We start from the raw sequence: 19,315 nt of genomic DNA on the forward strand, positions 1-19,315 counted from the left end.
TGCCGCTGCGCTGCCGGAGCACGATTCCTGTTCTCATCCTGAAGCAAAGTTCTTAACCTGAAGCACTATTTCTGGGTTAGCGGAGTCTGTAACCTGAAGCGTATGTAACCTGAAGCATATGTAACCTGAAGCGTATGTAACCCGAGGTACCACTGTATTAGCAACAGAAGCAGCAACCAGCTTCTTTCTTTCTTTTTAATATTTTTTATTCAAAATTAAAACAAAACATATTATCCAAAAATATATCACCCTTATTCCCCCCCCCTCCCGTTTTTCATCCCTCCCCCCACCCTCCCACACAAAACCCACCCACCCCCACCTTCCCTCAGTTCCAGTCTTTGGTTTCTCTGAGAATGCTGTTTCCTGCATGTTACAAAGTTGTATAGATCCTCAAACTATTTAGCTGATTATTATCAATAAAAGGTTTGTGTATGTTTATTCAAAGTATCAACCAGCTTCTTTCGACGCCGGACCCTGATCTGCAGATGCTCTGGTGGGCCCCTGCCATCGAGGGCGCCGCCTGTAAATCACCAGGTGGGGAGAGATGCTATTTCTTATTTAATAATACTTCTTGTATTTTTTATTCTTTTGCACCCTCTCAACAGCTCAACACCCTATTCTGCTCTAAATCCAGAGCTGGCCCAGCATCTCTGTGTAAGGTTGGGAGACGGTGGCATAACGTAGGTTGCCAGTGCCCGGGGCAGGCAAGCCACCAACACCACTGAAGCACCCCACCCCAGGGATTCCCGCTGCCCCTGCCCCCTTTTACCCATTAATATGGGCTTCCTCAAGCCTCATTCATTTAGGTTCAAAACTCCATTCATAAAGTACCTCTTTGCTCAGATCCCTGACAGCCACGCAACAGCGGCCCTCAGGGTCAAGAGGAAAATGACACCAACATATCTGCAAAGGCATTGCATCTGCCTGGGGAGGCCAGCTCAGTTTGCAGAAGGAGCCTGCGACTCCGGGACAACACAGGAAATCATTGAATATGGCAAACATAGTGATTCACTGAATCTACATATTGGCTCAATGTTATTCTATGAGAAAACTTTAGAAGCGCATAAGATATCACTCGGCGTATCAGTCTTCTCTGTTCCAATGGCATTTAGGACCCAGGGAAGTGAGGTTTCAGGAGAGGGGTTAGCAAGCCCACTCCAGTTTGCCATAATCCCCGAGATGTAGAGTTTTGGATTTGATATCCCGCTTTATCACTACCCGAAGGAGTCTCAAAGCGGCTCACATTCTCCTTTCCCTTCCTCCCCCACAACAAACACTCTATGAGGTGAGTGGGGCTGAGAGACTTCAGAGAAGTGTGACTGGCCCAAGGTCACCCAGCAGCTGCATGTGGAGGAGCGGAGACGCGAACCCGGTTCCCCAGATTATGAATCTACCGCTCTTAACCACTACACCACAATCAGATCTGCAGAAGCTTTCCAAGGAGTCATAACCGGTGATATCCTGCCAGGCGGTTAACCATCTCATTCACAATGCTTACTCACCCCATAGTGGAATTAAACCCTAACAAGACAACGGGGTGTATCTGACATGACTCAGGAAGTAAGGAATTGTACTTTCTATTGTACTGTAATGGAGTAAGCAAAAAAACCAAAACACCTATACTTGATTGAGAGGGGTGTGCCTGGATCTCAGATTTCTGCCTGACACCATACCTTTTCTGTGATATATCTATGATGTTTTGAGGATGCATCTAGAAATGTATTACGCCAGAGTTTCTCAAACTTGGGCCTCCAGCTGTTTTTGGACTACAACTCCCATCATCCCTAGCTAGCAGGACCAGTGGTCAGGGATGGTGGGAGTTGTAGACCAAAAACAGCTGGAGGCCATGGGCATAGCCAGGGTTTTTGTTGGGGGCCAGGACTTGATGGGGGGCAGAACTGACGTGATTGGTCAGTTAGTTCAGTATTTCTGTTGTTTTACTTGATCTGGGGAGGGGCAGCAGCTGGCCCCCTCCTCCCCCCTTGGCTAAGCCCATGCTGGAGGTCCAAGGCTGAGAAACACTATACAGGATTATGGGAAACTCTGAAAACTTTCAAAACCTGAAGTAACCATTTTTCCTGGTTTCTGGCTGCTTCATCTTTGGAGCTGGAAGTCTTGTTGCGACAATAAATATCTGGCCTCCTGGCTGCTGTTTTGCTTCTGAAGCCTTTCGCTTGTGACCCCCGATCTGAACCCATGAGATTTGGGACTACAGTGGCACCTCGGGTTACAGACGCTTCAGGTTACAGTCTTTGCTAACCCAGAAAAAGTACCTCTGGTTAAGAACTTTGCTTCAGGATGACAACAGAAATTGCACAGTGGCAGCAGTGGGAGGCCCCATTAGCTAAAGTGGTACCTCAGGTTAAGAACAGTTTCAGGTTAAGAATGGACCTCCAAAACGAATTAAGTTCTTAACCCGAGGTACCACTGTAGTTGGCTCCGAAGAGCGCCCCTCCCCCGCTGGTTCCCTGCCACGGAAAGGAGCCCAAAGATAATCTCTAGCCTAACCTCCTGCCATGCAGTTATCTCAACTAAAGCATCCATGACCGTCCAACAACATCTGCTTAAAAACCTCCAAGGAAGGAGAGGCCAAGAACTCCCCCCTACCACTATTGCCCCTCCTATTTGCCCCAGCTACACCCCCCTCCCGTTACCCACACACACACACCGCCCCACAGCCTTAGAGGCAGATCAGCCTCCCTTGCCTACAGATCACAACTTGCAGCCTCCACCGAAACCACGTGGCGGCCGAGAACCAAAACAATGCAGCGGCTGCGGAGGAGGAGGCGAGGTGGGCGGGGCCCTTCCCATGCTCTGCACCTCCAAGCCACGCCCCTCATTGACCACGCCCCTTTCGCTCGCTCACAAAAACAAGGCTGGCTGAAGATGCACATCAAAGCTTACAGTTCTTGTGAGCTCCAACATCAGCAGAAGTCAGGCACGGTGTGCACGCTGTGCCTTAAGGGGTGTGTTTGTGTGTGCGATGTTCTGGTTTTCTTATCTATATCCAATCAAGTTCTGCCCCCCCCTCATGAGAACTTTTGTTATTATTATTTAAGCAACTAATCAGGGCCATCTTAAGCATATCCGGCGCCGTGGTGCAAAGATCCCACCGGTGGCGCCCCCCCCCAATTTCCCAGAGTTGTTGACCTTTTTAAGGGGGGGACCCCAAAGTTGTTGACCTTTTGTAGGAAAGGCTCCCCAGAGTTGTTGACCTGAAATTGGGAATTCCACAGATTTCACTACAGGGAAGGAGAGGCAAGATCTGGGGGTGAGGGGAACCTACAACCCTTCCTTTACTGGATGAAAAGAGAGAGATAAAGTGGGACAGAGGAAAGCAGAAAGGAGAGGGCATTTATATATATATATATATATATATATATATATATATATATATGTGTGTGTGTGTCTGTGTGTGTGTGTGTGTGTGTGTGTGTGTGTGTGTGTTTTAACATACCATTTTCAACAGTAATTAAACATACTTTTACATCTTATTCAATTTTTTTGACTTCCATCAGTCCTGTCTGAAAATTTCCCAATCTAATCTCTCAGTATGCATTTCTTAGCTTCCCTATTACATTTCAAACTCATAACCAATATCTCTATCTTTTTCTACTTTGTAACGCTTTGTATATTTCTCCTTACAAAACTTTTTGTAGTCCCACTAGCGTAATTTGTTGATTACAGTTGCTCTTCAAATAATTCATATACTTCTTCCAATCTTCTGTAAATCTCTGGTCCTGCAGGTTTCGAATCCTTCCTGTCATCATGGGAGCTGGGCATGTTTAGCCTGGAGAAGAGGAGGTTAAGGGGTGATATGATTCCACCTAAACATTAGGAAGAACTTCCTGACAGTAAGAGCTGTTTGACAGTGGAATTTGCTGCCAAGGAGTGTGGTGGAGTCTCCTTCTTTGGAGGTCTTTAAGCAGAGGTTTGACAACCATATGTCAGGAGTGCTCTGATGGTGTTTCCTGCTTGGCAGGGGGTTGGACTCGATGGCCCTTGTGGTCTATTCCAACTCTATGATACTGGTACCTCGGGGGTTTTTAACACAAACACACACGCCAACCCCGGTTGCTCCCTGATCCCCTCAAAGTGAGTGGGTGTGGTGGGACAGCAGCAGATTGTCCTCGCCCACAACCACACATGCAGGTGTGCATGTGCAGTCCACTGCATTTCGCAACGCTACATAAGGGAGAAATAAAAATGCACTTGGGAAGCCGCCGCTCTGAAAAGGAAGAGACGGGGTCCTTGCTTGCTGGTGGGGAGCTCTGACAGGGAGCTGCTGAGAGAGACTCCAGCATCCTCTTCGAAACCATTCTTTGGGGCTCCCCTCCCGTGCTCCTGCCATGCACAGGAGGCGTGGGAAGCAAGCTGGACACCGGGGCGTGCAGGGAAAGGGGAGGCCACCGGCAAAGCTGCGCAGCTCCCCCACTCGCTGGGGCGCCCCTGAGATGTCTGTGCCGTGGCACAACGCGCCACTAAGCCCTGTGGGAAAGGCGGCTCTGCAACTAATGTGGAAATGTAGAGAACTGAGTTTAAGGCTGGAAAAATGACAACGTGAACTCAAAAAGGACAAATTGGCTCACCCTTAAGAACCAAGCAACACCTGCATTTAGAGCACAGTGGCCCTTGATTCTCTCACCGCTGCTGTTTTGTTGTTCTTGTCCTTCTGTTTAGCTAATACAGTGGTACCTCGGGTTAAGAACATATTTCGTTCTTAACCTGAAACTGTTCTTAACCTGAGATACCACTTTAGCTAATGGGGCCTCCCCCGCCGCTGTGCGATTTCTGTTCTCATCCTGAGGTAAAGTTCTTAACCAATGGTACTATTTCTGGGTTATTGGAGTCTGTAACCTGAAACATCTGTAACCTGAAACGTCTGTAACCCGAGGTACCAATATAAAACTAAATTGAAAGGGTTTTTTTTAAATATATATATATATATACAGAGAAGGGGAGCACCACTTCCCTCTTTCTTGAGACAGGGGTCTGACGCTTTTGTTAAGGAAGTAAGAAAGGGATTGTGAGAAACTCTCTCAACTCCTCAGCAGCGGCGGGGAAGGACAGAGTTGTTTATCCGTTAAAAGGAGGAAGGAGAAGGAACATAACAGAAACCAAAAGGAGCTATTGCCTCTCCCCAATTCATTATTAAAAATAGATGTGGAGAGCACAATAAGGGCAAGGCTTAATCCATTGTTATCCTCAGTGGGGCTCTTGTATGCCCCAGAGCTTGCCCTCCCTTGAAGTAGAAGCAGGAGAGTAAACACCTTGGCAGTAACAGGAATCAGAAAACGAAACCAAGGCTGTCGTTTCGCCCAGGGAGAGGCAGACATGGCAGCAGGAATGCCTGAGAAGCAGCTTCTCGAAGAAGTGACTTGCTCCATCTGCCTGGACTATTTCGAAGATCCAGTGACTACAAACTGTGGGCACAATTTCTGCCGAGCCTGCCTGAGAGATGGGCTGGAGAAGAACCCTTTTTGCCCTCAGTGCAGAGCAGCCTTGAAGCCACGGCAATTCAAGCCCAACAGGAAACTGGCAAACATGGTCGAAATAATCAGGAAAATTGAGGAGGGGAAAAACGCTAACCTGTGTAAGGGGGACCAGGAACCCTGCAAACTCTTCTGCAAGGATGACCAGGTCCTCATATGCGTGATCTGCAACCTATCCAAGGAGCACCGAGATCATCAGGTCGTCCCTGTGCAGGAGGCTGCCCAGGAGTATAAGGTAGGGAATTGCCACTGTTTGGGGGTCCAGATGGATAGAGCAGGAGGAGACACAATAGATGAGTCTGAAATGGTACATGGTGTGGAGAGCACTGCTGTTCTTTTATTTAAGCCAGCACTAGGCAGAAGGTGGGACGCGGGTGGCGCTGTGGGTTAAACCACAGAGCCTAGGACTTGCCGATCAGAATGTCGGGGGTGAGCTCCCATTGCTTGATCCCTGCTCCTGCCAACCTAGCAGTTCGAAAGCACGTCAAAGTGCAAGTAGATAAATAGGTACCACTCCGGCGGGAAGGTAAACAGCGTTTCCGTGCGCTGCTCTGGTTTGCCAGAAGCGGCTTAGTCACGCTGGACACATGACCCGGAAGCTGTACGCTGGCTCCCTCGGCCAGTAAAGCGTGAGCGCCGCAACCCCAGAGTCGGCCACAACTGGACCTAATGGTCAGGGGTCCCTTTACCTTTACAGGCAGAAGGTAGTTTGGGATCTGCTGGTGGAACTGTAGGTGATTTGCAATAGGTTAGAAAGGCCTCTTGATTCCCAAATGTTTAATAATAATAGCACAATTGTAGTTAAGCGGCATATAAAGTGTTTAAGTGTTTAAATAAACGAAAGACCTACAATCTAAGTATGCAAAATAGAGGTGGGGTCATGTAGCGAATCACAAGAGGATTGTGTCGGTGGTGGTGTTGTCGTTGTTGTCGCCCCGGCAGCCAAAACCAGGAAGCTTTGAAATTAAGAGCTGGGCCTCATCTACAGTCCATCGGATCAGACTTGGCTTTATAAGGAACTCAGTTGGGGGAAACTGGACTGGCTGACTAAGCAAAAGTCTTTTTTTTCTGTTTGTGCAGGGGAAAATCGTGGCCCAGCTCCAAGCCCTGGAGAAAAAGAGAGAAAACATTTTGCACCGGGAACAGGCTGAAGATGAGAAGAAGCAGAAATATTTAGTAGGTGTTTGTTCCTCCAGCTCCAGTACTGGGGATGAACATTTTGGAAGTCGAACGGACTTCTGGAACAGATTCCGTTCAACTTCCAAGGGATGACCGTACTACCAATTTCACACAAGCTCATTCTTGTCATTGTAGACACATGCAAAGCAGATGCTCCCCCAGACATTTCCAAATGACGGAATTATTCAAAATGCAATTTAAAACAAGCAATTTAAACTATCCTCAATGCACATTTTGAACCGACATAGCCAGCGGCGGAGAACGGGCGGGGCGGTGCAGGCGGTCTGCCCCAGGTGTCATCCCTGAGGGGGGGTGACAACCCCCCCCCCGGGTGGATCACCGCCACGCCAATAGGGATGCCCATAGGGACGGGACAGGACATGCGGTGCCAGTAGAGACAGGGTGCACCGTGGGGCCTCAGCTGATCTACAACTGGGGGGAGGCAGTGGGCGGACAGTGGCTGTGCCATGCAGTCCCATCCTGTCCCCCGTGCGCACCACGTCCCTATGGGCGGTTCGCCTTGCCCCTATGGGCAGTTTGCCCCGTCCCTTGGCATGCCGCCCCAGGTGCCCAAGAGGCTTCCTCCGCCGCTGGACGTAGCAGGCTGTTGAGGTATAAGGTGCCCAGAAAACCTTTTAAGAGAATACATGGGTACGGGTCTTGTGGAGACCGTCAGTACTTGCCAGAGGAAGGGAAGCATCATGATGTCAAAACGATCAACAATTATCTGACATTCAGAAGACATCTTAAGGTAGCCCTGTTCAGGGAAGTTTTTAATGTGTGATTTTAGTTTATTTTTGGTCTCTGTGGAAGCTGCCCAGAGTGGCTGGGGAAACCCAGCCAGATGGGTGGGGTACAAATAATAAATTATTATTATTATTATTATTATTATTATTATTATTATTATTATTATTACTATGTGCCAAATTACAGTGGTACCTCGAGTTACATACGCTTCAGGTTACAGACGCTTCAGGTTACAGACTCTGCTAACCCAGAAATATTGCTTCACGTTAAGAACTTTGCTTCAGGATGAGAACAGAAATTGTGCTCCGGTGGCGCGGCAGCAGTGGGAGGCCCCATTAGCTAAAGGTTAAGAACGGACCTCCAGAACGAATTAAGTACTTAACCCGAGGTGCCACTGTAATTCGTTGCTACAGGCACATACTGTTGCTTAATTTGGAGGGGTTGTATGTCCTCCCCGCTCACCCCCCTAAAAATCTGCTCTGGACGTTCCCCTATCCCCCTGGAGCAGATTTGAGGTCGCCTGGGGATTGTAGAAAAGGAAAGGGGAATTCTGTTGTGTGAACAGAAGTGTGTTGTGCAAGTGGGACAACAGCGTCGGATACAACCCAGTCTCCTATTCGCCTGTTTGCCACCTTTCCTTATGTCTCTCTTCCCCCTTGCCCCTCTAGTCACAGGTGGGATTGGAGAAACTCAATATCAGGTGTGTTTTCAAGCAAATGCAGAAGTTCCTTAAGGAAAACGAGCGCCGTTGGCTGGCCCAGCTAGGAGATCTGGAGAGAGAGGTTGAGAAGACATGGAAAGAAAATGTTGCCAGCCTCTCCGATGAGTCTTTCCGCCTCAACACGCTTATGAGCGACATGGAGAGGAAGAGGCAGCAGCCAGACAGCAAATTCTTGCAGGTGAGATTTGAGACGGAGATGGATCCCACTCTCTTGTTATGAAAAAACGCGCCTAGACTTTCCATTGTTGCACCCATAACCTAGGTTTAAGGTGACATTTACCTCCTATCTTTCATATCTCAGCTTCTAACACTGTACAGTGGTACCTCAGGTTACATACGCTTCAGGTTACAGACTCCGCTAACACAGAAATAGTACCTTGGGTTAAGAACTTTGCTTCAGGATGAGAACAGAAATCGTGCTCCAGCGGTGCGGCAGGAGGCTCCATTAGCTAAAGTGGTGCTTCAGGTTAAGAACAGTTTCAGATTAAGAACGGACCTCCAAAATGAATTAAGTACTTAACCTGAGGTACCACTGTACAGTCATACCTCGGGTTACAGCCGTGTCAGGTTGCATTTTTTTGGGTTACGGACCGCCGAAACCCAGAAGTACCGGAACGGGTTAGTTCCGGGTTTTGGCAGTTGCACATGCTCAGAAGAACTAAATCGCACTTTGCACATGCGCAGAAGTGCTGAATTTCAACCCGCGCATGTGCAGATGCGCAGGCGCAGGTTAGGAATGCTGTGGGTTGCGAACATGCCTTCCACATGGATCACGTTCGCAACCTGAGCGTCCACTGTATAAGAATTATTAAATAAGTCTGAAACAAGGCAACTGACACAGGCATCCTTCAAAATTTGCACGTCTCTTAATTTTGCCGCGCACGTCTCCAGCAAAACACTGGGTACAAAAACGCGTATAATGAGGTAAAAATGTATACGCCCATGAAAATAGCATCAAAATGCATTGTATTAAGGGAAATGGATGTACAAAAATGTGTATATTTGAGGGAGAAATGCATAGAAAAATGCACATTTATTAGGAGACTGATGAATTTCCATGAAGGACTTCCATCGCAAATAGTTTTGGAAATGTCGAGAGCTGCATTTAGGGCTGCCAAAATCAGAAGCTGCAGGAAAGTGGAATTAACAGATTCACCTGTCCCAACCTGAGACCCATTTCTCTCTCTCTTTCAGGACATCAAAAATACCCTGAGCAGGTATGTGACTCTTCCTCTCTCTGCTTGCTGTTCTTTCTGGTTTTGATGGTCTCTTGCAGCAAAAGCAACAAAGGATATTGCGGCACCTTTAAAGACAAATGGATTTATTCGGGTGTGTAAGCTTCCGTGGATGACTGTTCCCTTGATCGGATACCTGATGTTGTTACCATGAGTTTCAGGAACATAGCTACATAGTTGGAGAGGGAGGGGCAGTATCGTAAACAGTGAGGTCAAAAGGAAGTGAAGGTTTTGAGCAGCGGACTCCTCTCTCTTTCGCTTTCACTTTGTCTCGCTCTCTAACACTCACTCACCAATTACAGCGGTACCTCGGTTTACGAATGTAATCCATTCTGGAAGACCATTTGAGTTCTGAAACGTTCAAAAACCGAAAACAGTCGACAATTAGGCTTCAGGATCTTGCACACAGCAGAAGCTGCGTGGCATATTCAACTTCCGAGATGTGTTCGGAAACCGAAGCATTTGCTTCTGGGTTTACGGCGTTCATAAACTGAAATGTTCGACAATGGAGACGTTCGAAAACCGAGGTATTGCTGAAGGAACCTTGTCACGAGTAAATAAGATATCCGGTCTGCCGCTTCATGCTACAACGGGATAAGGTTCTTCTGGTGCTGCTGAACTACAGCTCCCATCATGCCTGACCATTGCCCATGCTGGCTGGGGCTGATGGGAGTTGTAGTCTAACAATATCTGTAGGGTCATGGATTCCTTGTGATTCAGGCCTGCAGGAGGAGACAGTGCTTTCAAACCATTCTTTTAACTGGCTCTCAACTTCTTTCCAGGTATCAGGAGGGGCAACTGAGGCAGGTGGTGGAGCTTTCTCCAGGGCCTGAGGAAGGACTCAGAAGTTACTCTCATAAAAGTCTGGTTCTCAAAAAGGTCATGGAAGAAATTGAAGGTATTGGGGGACAGCTCTAGGAGGCGGGCGGGTTTTCCAGACTGGGTGCATGCAAAGCGAGGGGCTGGCTTTCTCTGCAATGTCCCAGGTGTCTGACAGGTGAGGCTGTGTCACACCTCTTCCCGTTTCCTAAAATGGGGCTCAGGGTGTCTTCCGTAAAAGGATGCTCCTCATCAAAGGTCACCTCTGCACCAAACATTTGAAGCACTGTTATTATATCACTTTAACAGTCATGGCTTCCCACCCCCTGGGAATGGTAACTTGTCCTGGGAATCCTGGGAATGGTAACTTGTCAAGAGTGCAGAGAAATCTTCTCACTTCACAAAACTACAATGCTGGGAGTAGTTTAATAATCAGATCCTTCTGAGAACTGTAGCTCTGTAAGAGGAATGAGGGTCTCCCAGAGTTTGGAGACCCACAGACCACATTATACTGGCTTATCAGGAATGTCACAAAACAATGCCACCACAAACTGGCTTATAAGTATAAAACCAAATTTACTAGAATAATAACTAGAATAGAGATAGACTTGTAACCATTCAAACAACAAACATACTAAGGTGCCATGTGCAAGACAAAGCCTGGAGATACTGTAAACATGGAGTGGATAAATGTACAACTCTATCTTAACAAGTTACACGTGCAGTAAACGTTATAGTAAAGGTAAAGAGACCCTTGACCATTAGGTCCAGTCGTGACCGACTCTGGGGTTGCGGTGCTCATCTTGCTTTATTGGCCGACGGGGCCGGCGTCTCCTGTTTCTTCTCTTCCCTTGGTTTTCGTTGCCAAAGCAAGTGTGGTGGCAGCAGGGTTTTCTCTCCATCTCTCTGTCATCAACAAATGTGCACTCCAAAAAAGGAACCAAAAGAGTCTGAAGCAGAGACCAGAGGAAGATCCTGCGCTGCCGAATCCAGGGCGCCCCAAACGGCGGAATTTATGCCATTGTAAAGTGGCCCCTTAGGGAAAGTATTCCTGTATTGTAGTCAATGTCATGCCTACTCAAAGTAAACTTATTGAAATTAATGGCCATGGGCATGTTAGGTCCAGTAATTTCAATGGGTCTACTCTGAGTATGAGACATACAGCTGCTGGGTGACCTTGGGCTAGTCACACTTCTCTGAAGTCTCTCAGCCCCACTCACCTCACAGAGTGTTTGTTGTGAGGGAGGAAGGGAAAGGAGAATGTTAGCCGCTTTGAGACTCCTTTGGGTAGTGAGAAAGCGGGATATCAAATCCAAACTCTTCTTCTTCTTCTTCTTCTTCTTCTTCTTCTTCTTCTTCTTCTTCTTCTTCTTCTTCTTCTTCTTCTCCTCCTCCTCCTCCTTCGATTCTTCCTCTCCATCAAGTTGCTTCCCTTTACACATAAAGCAGTTTTCAAATTTTTAAAGAAGAAGCATAGATTTCTTCACTAGAGTTATTTAAATGCTGGTCGTACAAAGTTATTTTGTGATTGACTCATGTTGCTATGTGCCTCACCTGAAGTAAATTTGTCCTCCTTTCCTTCCCATAACAGAGTCTTTGGAAGAAGCACTGCGCAAAGGTAATTTTGTGGTAGTTTTATGGGAAGCAAAACTCTGGAGAGGGGAGACGATGGGAGGAGTCCCACTTTTAAATGAGAGATGGGGAGAGGAAAGTGTTTGCATTGCACCAGGTGAAAGGTGGAGAGGAAATGATGCAGTTTGGGGTTTTGGCGAGGTTTCCTGGAGGACTCCTAAGGAGAGGGGAAAGGGGAGAGGAGGCTGAGGGAACCCTCCACAAGGGAGGGTGTTCAAAAAGGGGTAAGAGGCTGCCAGCGCTGCAGGCAAGGGGTGACATAACTGAGCTCCAGAGGGAAGCTGCAGAAAAAATGTACAGTGGTACCTCAGGTTAAGAACTAAATTCGTTCTGGAGGTCCATTCTTAACCTGAAACTGTTCTTAACCTGAGGTACCACTTTAGCTAATGGGGCCTCCCACTGCCTCCGCATGATTTCTGTTTTCATCCTGAGGTAAAGTTCTTAACCCAAGGTACTATTTCTGCGTTAGCTGAGTCTGTAACCTGAAGCGTCTATAACCCAAGGTGCCACTGTAGTTGCTCAAGGGAGCCGTGGACTCCAAAAGGTCGAAAACCTCTGGTGTAGACAATACTAAATTAGATTGCAGGGGGTTGGACTACCATGCCCTTTGGGGTCCCTTCCAATTCTGCGATTCTGTGATTATAACACTCAGCCTTGTTATATGGCTTCCTAGGTTTCTAATTAAAATGCTCATCTCAGTTTTCTGTGTTTCTTTCATCGTTCTTTTTTTTTTCATGAAACGACATACTTGCTATATGTATTATTATCTCGCTTTACGTTTCTCCACATTTTATTCCCCAAAAACAGAGCCGGCAAAGGAAACAATGAGCAAAGGTAAATATTAGCAGGAAAATGCAGCAGATGGGGGGACTCTTGATGGGTGAAGAAGGCTTAAATATCTATAATGAGGTTGCATCTGGCAGGTGGTTCCACACACCTTTCTTTCAGAAATGTCAAAGAACCTGACTGATAGAGGCAGACCAGAGTAGTGGCTCACAGAGATTGCAGATGTGGATTATTATTATTATTATTATTATTATTATTATTATTAAATGCCTATATTGACGTTCCTTCCAGTGGAACATAGGGAGGCAAACACCAAAGTAAAATTAAACACCAACCACCACCACCACCAAATTAAAAAGAAAATAAAAACTATTTTAAAAAATAAGAAGAACATGAAAAAAAAACATTTTTGATGTTAAGATCAATTAAAACATTTTTAAAAATTGCCAGCAGCCAGTCATTGCTCTTCTGCTTTAAATTGCCAATATAATCGCAGTTCTTCCAGACTTAATAGATTCCAAACAACTTTCTGCAACCTTGTGAGCAGAATCTTCTCTTTCCATCTCCAGATGTTGTGAAGCGGGAAGTTTTCAATGGGACCATAATGTGAGGGGCAGTATCAAATTCTCCCTCCCCCTTTACTGCACGCTCAGCTATGATTCATCCTCCTCAGTCGCAATTGATGGGGTGGGGAGAAATTGGCTCAGCTGTGATGCTATTGAAAAGGGAAGGGTTAAAGTGATAGAGCTGATTTATAGGGAGGAGAGACAGACCTTAGATTCTCCATAAAAAAGTGACTTAACTAAGGGCTTATCCACATTTATCTTTTGCCCCATGCTTCCTAGGCACAGGTTCTGCACTTAAAAGCTCTGCATCCGAGTATTTGTTTGTTTTGCCCTAGCGCTTTCCTCCTGAAAACCTGCTCTTTAGCGCTCAATCAGAGCAAACATCAATCAAACATCAATTCAAGTTTTCCCGCAGATTGCCATTTGCTCCGATTCAGCTTCAAAGAGCAGGTATTTGTGGGGAAATCTCTGGGGCCGAAGAAAGGGTGCCTGGAAAAAGTGGGATGGGGAGGCAAGTGTGGACAAGCCCTCAGTGTGACTGTTTTGCTTTAAATTCCCAGTGTGGAAGCTGAGGGAGGGTGTGAGCTGACCCCGTGATGTCCTCTGTTTTTTGTTGGTTGTTATGGGCATGCATTTTTGTGCTTTTATATTGTGAACCGCCCTGTTATCTTCAGACAAAGGGTATAAGAATCAGCGAGAATGCTGACTGCTAAAAATTGGAAGGGAGAGAAAACCGCTACGAAGGAAGAATGGCAAATTAAATTGTGTGAATACTTAGAACTAGCAAAAATGACAAAGGTAATCAGGAACCAATCAACCCAAAAATTGTTACAGATTGTATTTAGAAAAACACTGTTCCCAAACAAAATCCTTAATATGCTTTGACTACTACGCGGGTGGCACTGTGGTCTAAACCACAGAGCCCAGGGCTTGCCGATCAGAAGGTCGGCGGTTCGAATCCCCGCGACAGGGTGAGCACCTGTTGCTCGGTCCCTGCTCCTGCCCACCTAGCAGTTTGAAAGCACGTCAAGTGCAAGTAGATAAATAGGTACCACTCTGGTGGGAAGGTAAACGGCATTTCCGTGTGCTGTTCTGGCTTCGCCAGAAGCGGCTTAGTCATGCTGGCCACATGACCCAGAAGCTGTCTGCAGACAAACGGCGGCTCCCTCGGCCAGTAAAGCGAGATGAGCGCCGCAACCCCAGAGTCGTCCGCTACTGAACCCAATGGTCAGGGGACCCTTTACCTTTACTTTTCTCAAAATAGATAACAATAGATAATGCATATTATGTACAATCAATGAATTAAAAGAAGAAAAGGGACAAAGTTAAAATGTAAAGAAGAAGTAAGGAGCCGCAATGAGGTGTAGGGAAGTCACTCTTAAAGATTTTAAGACTTAATGTAGCAGTATTATTTGATGTTGAATTACTTTGGTTTTTTGTGTGTAGCTTATTACGTCTTGAATAACGAATGGAATAACTGTACTAATAAGCAAACTCAATAAAGGATATATCCAGAATATCCAGAATTTTGGGGCGAAGGGTTTTCCCTGGGGAGGAAGTGGGCCAAGCGGAAAACTGCTTTGACCCACGCTTTCTAGGTACGGGAACAGCGGAAGTGTGGGCGAGCCCCAAAAGGAGGGAGGAAAGGAACAAGTTCAGAAGCAGGCAGGGGAAGTGGAGGAGACGGCTCTGCGGGACTTGACATCTTTCCGCAGGGCCTGCAAGACAGAGCTGTTCCACCAGGCCTTTGGCCAGGGCACAGCCTGACCCCCTCCTTTGGCAATCCTTGTAGAACTCTGGCCCAGTGGTTGCCATTTGATTTTATAATATTGATTTTAGAATGCTGTGTTACTTTTATTGCTGTTAGCTGCTCTGAGCCTGGCTCCGGCTGGGGAGGGCGGGATATAAATAAAAATTTATTATTATTATTAATTATTAGTATTATTATGGGGAGGCCCTAGTCACTCGGCAGCCACCAAGTTCAACCTTTTCTTTTTCTCTCTCTTTTTAACTCCGCTCACCTTCTTTCCTTTCTCTCTCTTTCCCCCTTCAGTGAACGTGATTCTGGATCCCGACACAGCACACCCTTTCCTGGTTCTCTCGGAGGACCTGACCAGCGTGAGATGGGAAGACGGATATCGGGGCCTGCCCGAGAACCCCAGGAGATTTGACAGGGAATTCTGCGTGCTGGGCTGCGAGAGATTTGTGTCGGGAAAACACTGGTGGGAGGTCGGGGTGGAAGAGGAGGAAGGGGCGATGTGGGCCTTAGGGGTGGCGCGAGTTTCCCTCAGGAGGAAGGGGTGTTTCAGCTTCAGTCCGAAGGAAGGCATCTGGGCTGTGGGGAAGAGACCGCACGGCCTGCCTTGGCCTTGCCAGCTGTTTGCTTTAACTTCCCCTGAGTGGACTCCTTTGGCCTTGAGCCATGGGCCCAGGAAGATCCGGGTGTCCCTGGACTATGAAGCGGGCCAGGTCCACTTTTTTGATGCCGATTCAGATGGCTTGATCTTTGCTTTCTCTTCAGCCTCCTTCTCTGGGGAGAGGATCCTGCCCTTTTTCCAGGTGGTCTCAGGGGTCACAATGAATTGCTGAATCTTGAGGGGAATCCTCATTTACACCACACACAACACCATTAATGGAGGCCCTTTTGACTCCGATCATTGGGGTGGGGAATCTGAGGCCCCTCCAGATGCTCCCATCATCCCTCATGCTGGCTAGGGGCTGGTGGGAACGATGACCAACATCTGCAGGGCCACAGGTTCCCCACCTCAGATCTATGCTGAAATATACTCGGAGTCGAGAGTGGATTTCATGCTCTTTATTCAACTCATAGTGGTGAGGAGGAATGGAAGTTCCCCCAGAATGTCTGCTTTATATACATTATTTACACAATGGGCCCCATGTGATTGGCTAATTCCGGGATTCACCTGTAGGCCAATTAGGTTGCGGATTCACTTCCATCTGGAGCTGGATTGGGTGGCTCCTGTGGACCAATCAGACTGCTGCATTCTGAATCCTATTGTTCTAGGACCAATCAGACTGCTGTATTCTGAATCCTATTGTTCTAGGACCAATCAGACTGCTGCCTTTTGGACCCTATTCAACTCAGTACATAACATATGCTCAGAGCCAAGCAAGAGGCTACAGTCTGAGCCCCTCAGGGCAACACATTTATCGAGCATTCACCCTCATTTGCTTACATGAAGGTTTGGCTTTATCTAGTCTTTCCCGAATATTCCTCCCGCTTTGCTGGTGTGGCAGTTACACAGCGACAGACAGACGTTTGTTCTGCGTTCATCCACATCCTGGTTGGATGGGGTACAAAACCCCTTCATTGATTATTCGGATGAACACTTTAGTCTTAACCGATTGATATTTGCTGTATTTTTTGTCTTTAAACCTTTCACAAGTCGCTTTGTGGCTCTTTTGTTTCAAAAGGCGATGGATAAATAAATAAATAAATCTCCTTACTTGCTTTCAGAGTGTATGCGTGCCTCCCTGTTATTAAGTCAGCCCACACTTTTTCATGCATTTCTTAGACACTTTCCAAACTGCAGGAAGTCAGGTTATTTTTTTCGTTAAGTGGGTTTGTTGCGTTGGGATAGGTGACCAGCTCCACTTTAAATGCTCAGGGGTAAGCAACCTAAGGCCCAGGCGCCAGATGCGGCCCAATCGCCTTCTCAATCCGGCCCACAGACGGTCCAGGAATCAGCGTGTTTTTACATGAGTAGAATGTGTGCTTTTATTTAAAATGCATCTCTGGGTTATTGGTGGGGCATAGGAATTCGTTCATTCCCCCCCCCCCCCCCAAAAAAAAAATATAGTCTGGCCCACCACATGATCTGAGGGACGGTGGACTGGCCCATGGCTGAAAAAGGTTGCTGCCCCCTGCTTTAAATGTTCAAACCTAAATTTCTGGTGCAAACTTACCACAAAATAGTGACTGTCTGGAGGCGCTTTTAGCCACTTCTGGGTATTTATTCATTTTATTTATTTCATAAAAGTTATACACCATGTGATTCTTTAAAAAGAGATCTTAGAATGGTTTACAAAAAGATTGAAACATAAAATATTGGTAAACACAGTTAAAAGCAGCAATTTAAAGAAACAAGATAAGGAAACAAGATAAATAAAGAGTTGTGTAAACTAATCATGGTCAATGTAACAATTTCCTTCTAACTTCCTCCAGCCCATCTAGTCATAAAACAATTTGAAAACAAGTTTCCTAACATGTTCTAACTTCTATGTAACTTAGCATCCTAATATTTTGAAATAAAATGCACACTGTATAAACGTAAATAAATTAAAAATACTTTCCAGCTATCAACAGGTTAGAAGATAGGGACAAAACAAGAGGGCAAGAAAAACATACATTTAAAGAAGATTGGAAAACATTTATTGAGTATATGGGAAATAACTGTACAGCTGAAAACACTGGCAGCATTAAGATAAACTCAACAGAGTAAATAATTCTTGATGGATGTAAAAGTGGAAAATTGATTTGAATGGTTATAGTAAAATATGCAGGGATTTGGATATGTAAAATGAACCATGGAAAGAAAAGAAGGGAAGTCACTGGATATTTTGAAGTTTGTAAAATGTTTATTAAATTATAAAGCAGAAAATTTAATAAAAGTTATTATATAAAAGAAGAAGAAGATAGGGACAAAACTAGAATTAATGGGCTGTATGCCTTTCATTGCCTCTGACTCCATCATGTTACTTGGAACCTTGCGCTATTAATCTATAGTGTTTGATTTTGGTATGGAAATTTGTTCTAATGTGTTTAGTTCTGGCTATTCCATTTTACTTTTGTTTTAAGAACATAAGAAGAGACTCTCAGGCTAATGGCCCATCTAGTCCAGCATCCTGTTCTCACAGTAGTAGTAAATAATAATAATAATAATAATAATAATAATAATAATAATAATTTATTTATACCCCGCCCATCTCTGGGTGGCTCCCAACAGAATATTAAAAACACTATGAAACATCAAACATTAAAAATTTCCCTAAACAGGGCTGCTTTCAGATGTCTTCTAAAAGTCTGATACTTGTTTATTTCCTTGACATCTGGTGGGAGGGCGTTCCACAGGGAGGGTGCCACCACCGAGAAGGCCCTCTGCCTGGTTCCCTGTAACTTTGCTTCTCACAGTGGGGGAACCGCCAGAAGGACCTCAGAGCTGGACCTCATTGTCCAGGCAGAACGATGGGGGTGGAGACGCTCCTTCAAGTATACAGGACTGAGGCCATTTAGGGCTTTAAAGGTCAACACCAACACTTTGAATTATGCTTGGAAACTTTATACAGTGGTACATCGGGTTACATACACTTCAGGTTACATACGCTTCAGGTTACAGACTCTTCTAACCCAAAAATAGTGCTTCAGGTTAAGAACTTTGTTTCAGGATGAGAACAGAACCCGTGCTCCGGCAGCGCAGCTGCAGCAGGAGGCCCCATGAGCTAAAGTGGGGCTTCAGGTTAAGAACAGTTTCAGGTTAAGAACGGATCTCCGGAACGAATTAAGTGCTTAACCCGAGGTACCACTGTAAAGTTCTCTCATGCTGCCTCTTGAGTGCCTTTCAACTAAAAAGTCCCAAACATTGCCGCCTTTCTTATTTTATTTATTTATTACACCACCTTAGCCTTCCAAGGATCAAAAGGTGGTGTACATGGTTCTCTTCCTCCCCATTTCATCTTCACAACAACCCTGTGAGGTAGGCTAGGCTAAGAGATGGCGACTGACCAGTGATCCCCTTGATCATTTTGATGGTCCTTTTCTGAACTTTTTCCCCCTTTCCTTTGACCTCAGTTATTATACGACGTTTATTATAAATAAATATATGAAAAAACCCTACTCTATTTATATATATATATATATACACACACACACACATACATATTATATTATATTATATTGTTATATTATATTATTATACTATATTATTATATTATATTATATTATATTATAATTGTTAAATATTTATATATATATATATATATATATATATATATATATATATATATATGCAGGTTTTGGTGTCCTCGGGTATCTTCCCGTGTAAAAGTTGGGGTGTCTAGGCGACGTTTCGACGAGGTCTCACTCGTCATCTTCAGGCTGGTGCTTTCGGCTTCTTGTTA

General features: G+C 45.7%; 1 protein-coding gene across 1 annotated transcript; it reads left to right on the top strand.

Moving 5' to 3' along the window:
- The first annotated feature begins 5,073 nt into the window (after positions 1-5,073).
- Positions 5,074-16,659, top strand: LOC114592021 (E3 ubiquitin-protein ligase TRIM7-like). The gene is made up of 8 exons (XM_028719832.2): positions 5,074-5,727; positions 6,573-6,668; positions 8,087-8,317; positions 9,334-9,356; positions 10,157-10,272; positions 11,785-11,811; positions 12,633-12,659; positions 15,231-16,659. Exons 1-8 carry the CDS (start codon positions 5,335-5,337, stop codon positions 15,764-15,766), a joined length of 1,449 nt encoding a protein of 482 aa, XP_028575665.2. The 5' UTR covers positions 5,074-5,334; the 3' UTR covers positions 15,767-16,659.
- The last annotated feature ends 2,656 nt before the right edge of the window (positions 16,660-19,315 follow it).

This window comes from Podarcis muralis, chromosome 2 (assembly GCF_964188315.1).
Source record: "Podarcis muralis chromosome 2, rPodMur119.hap1.1, whole genome shotgun sequence".
Taxonomy (NCBI): domain Eukaryota; kingdom Metazoa; phylum Chordata; class Lepidosauria; order Squamata; family Lacertidae; genus Podarcis; species Podarcis muralis.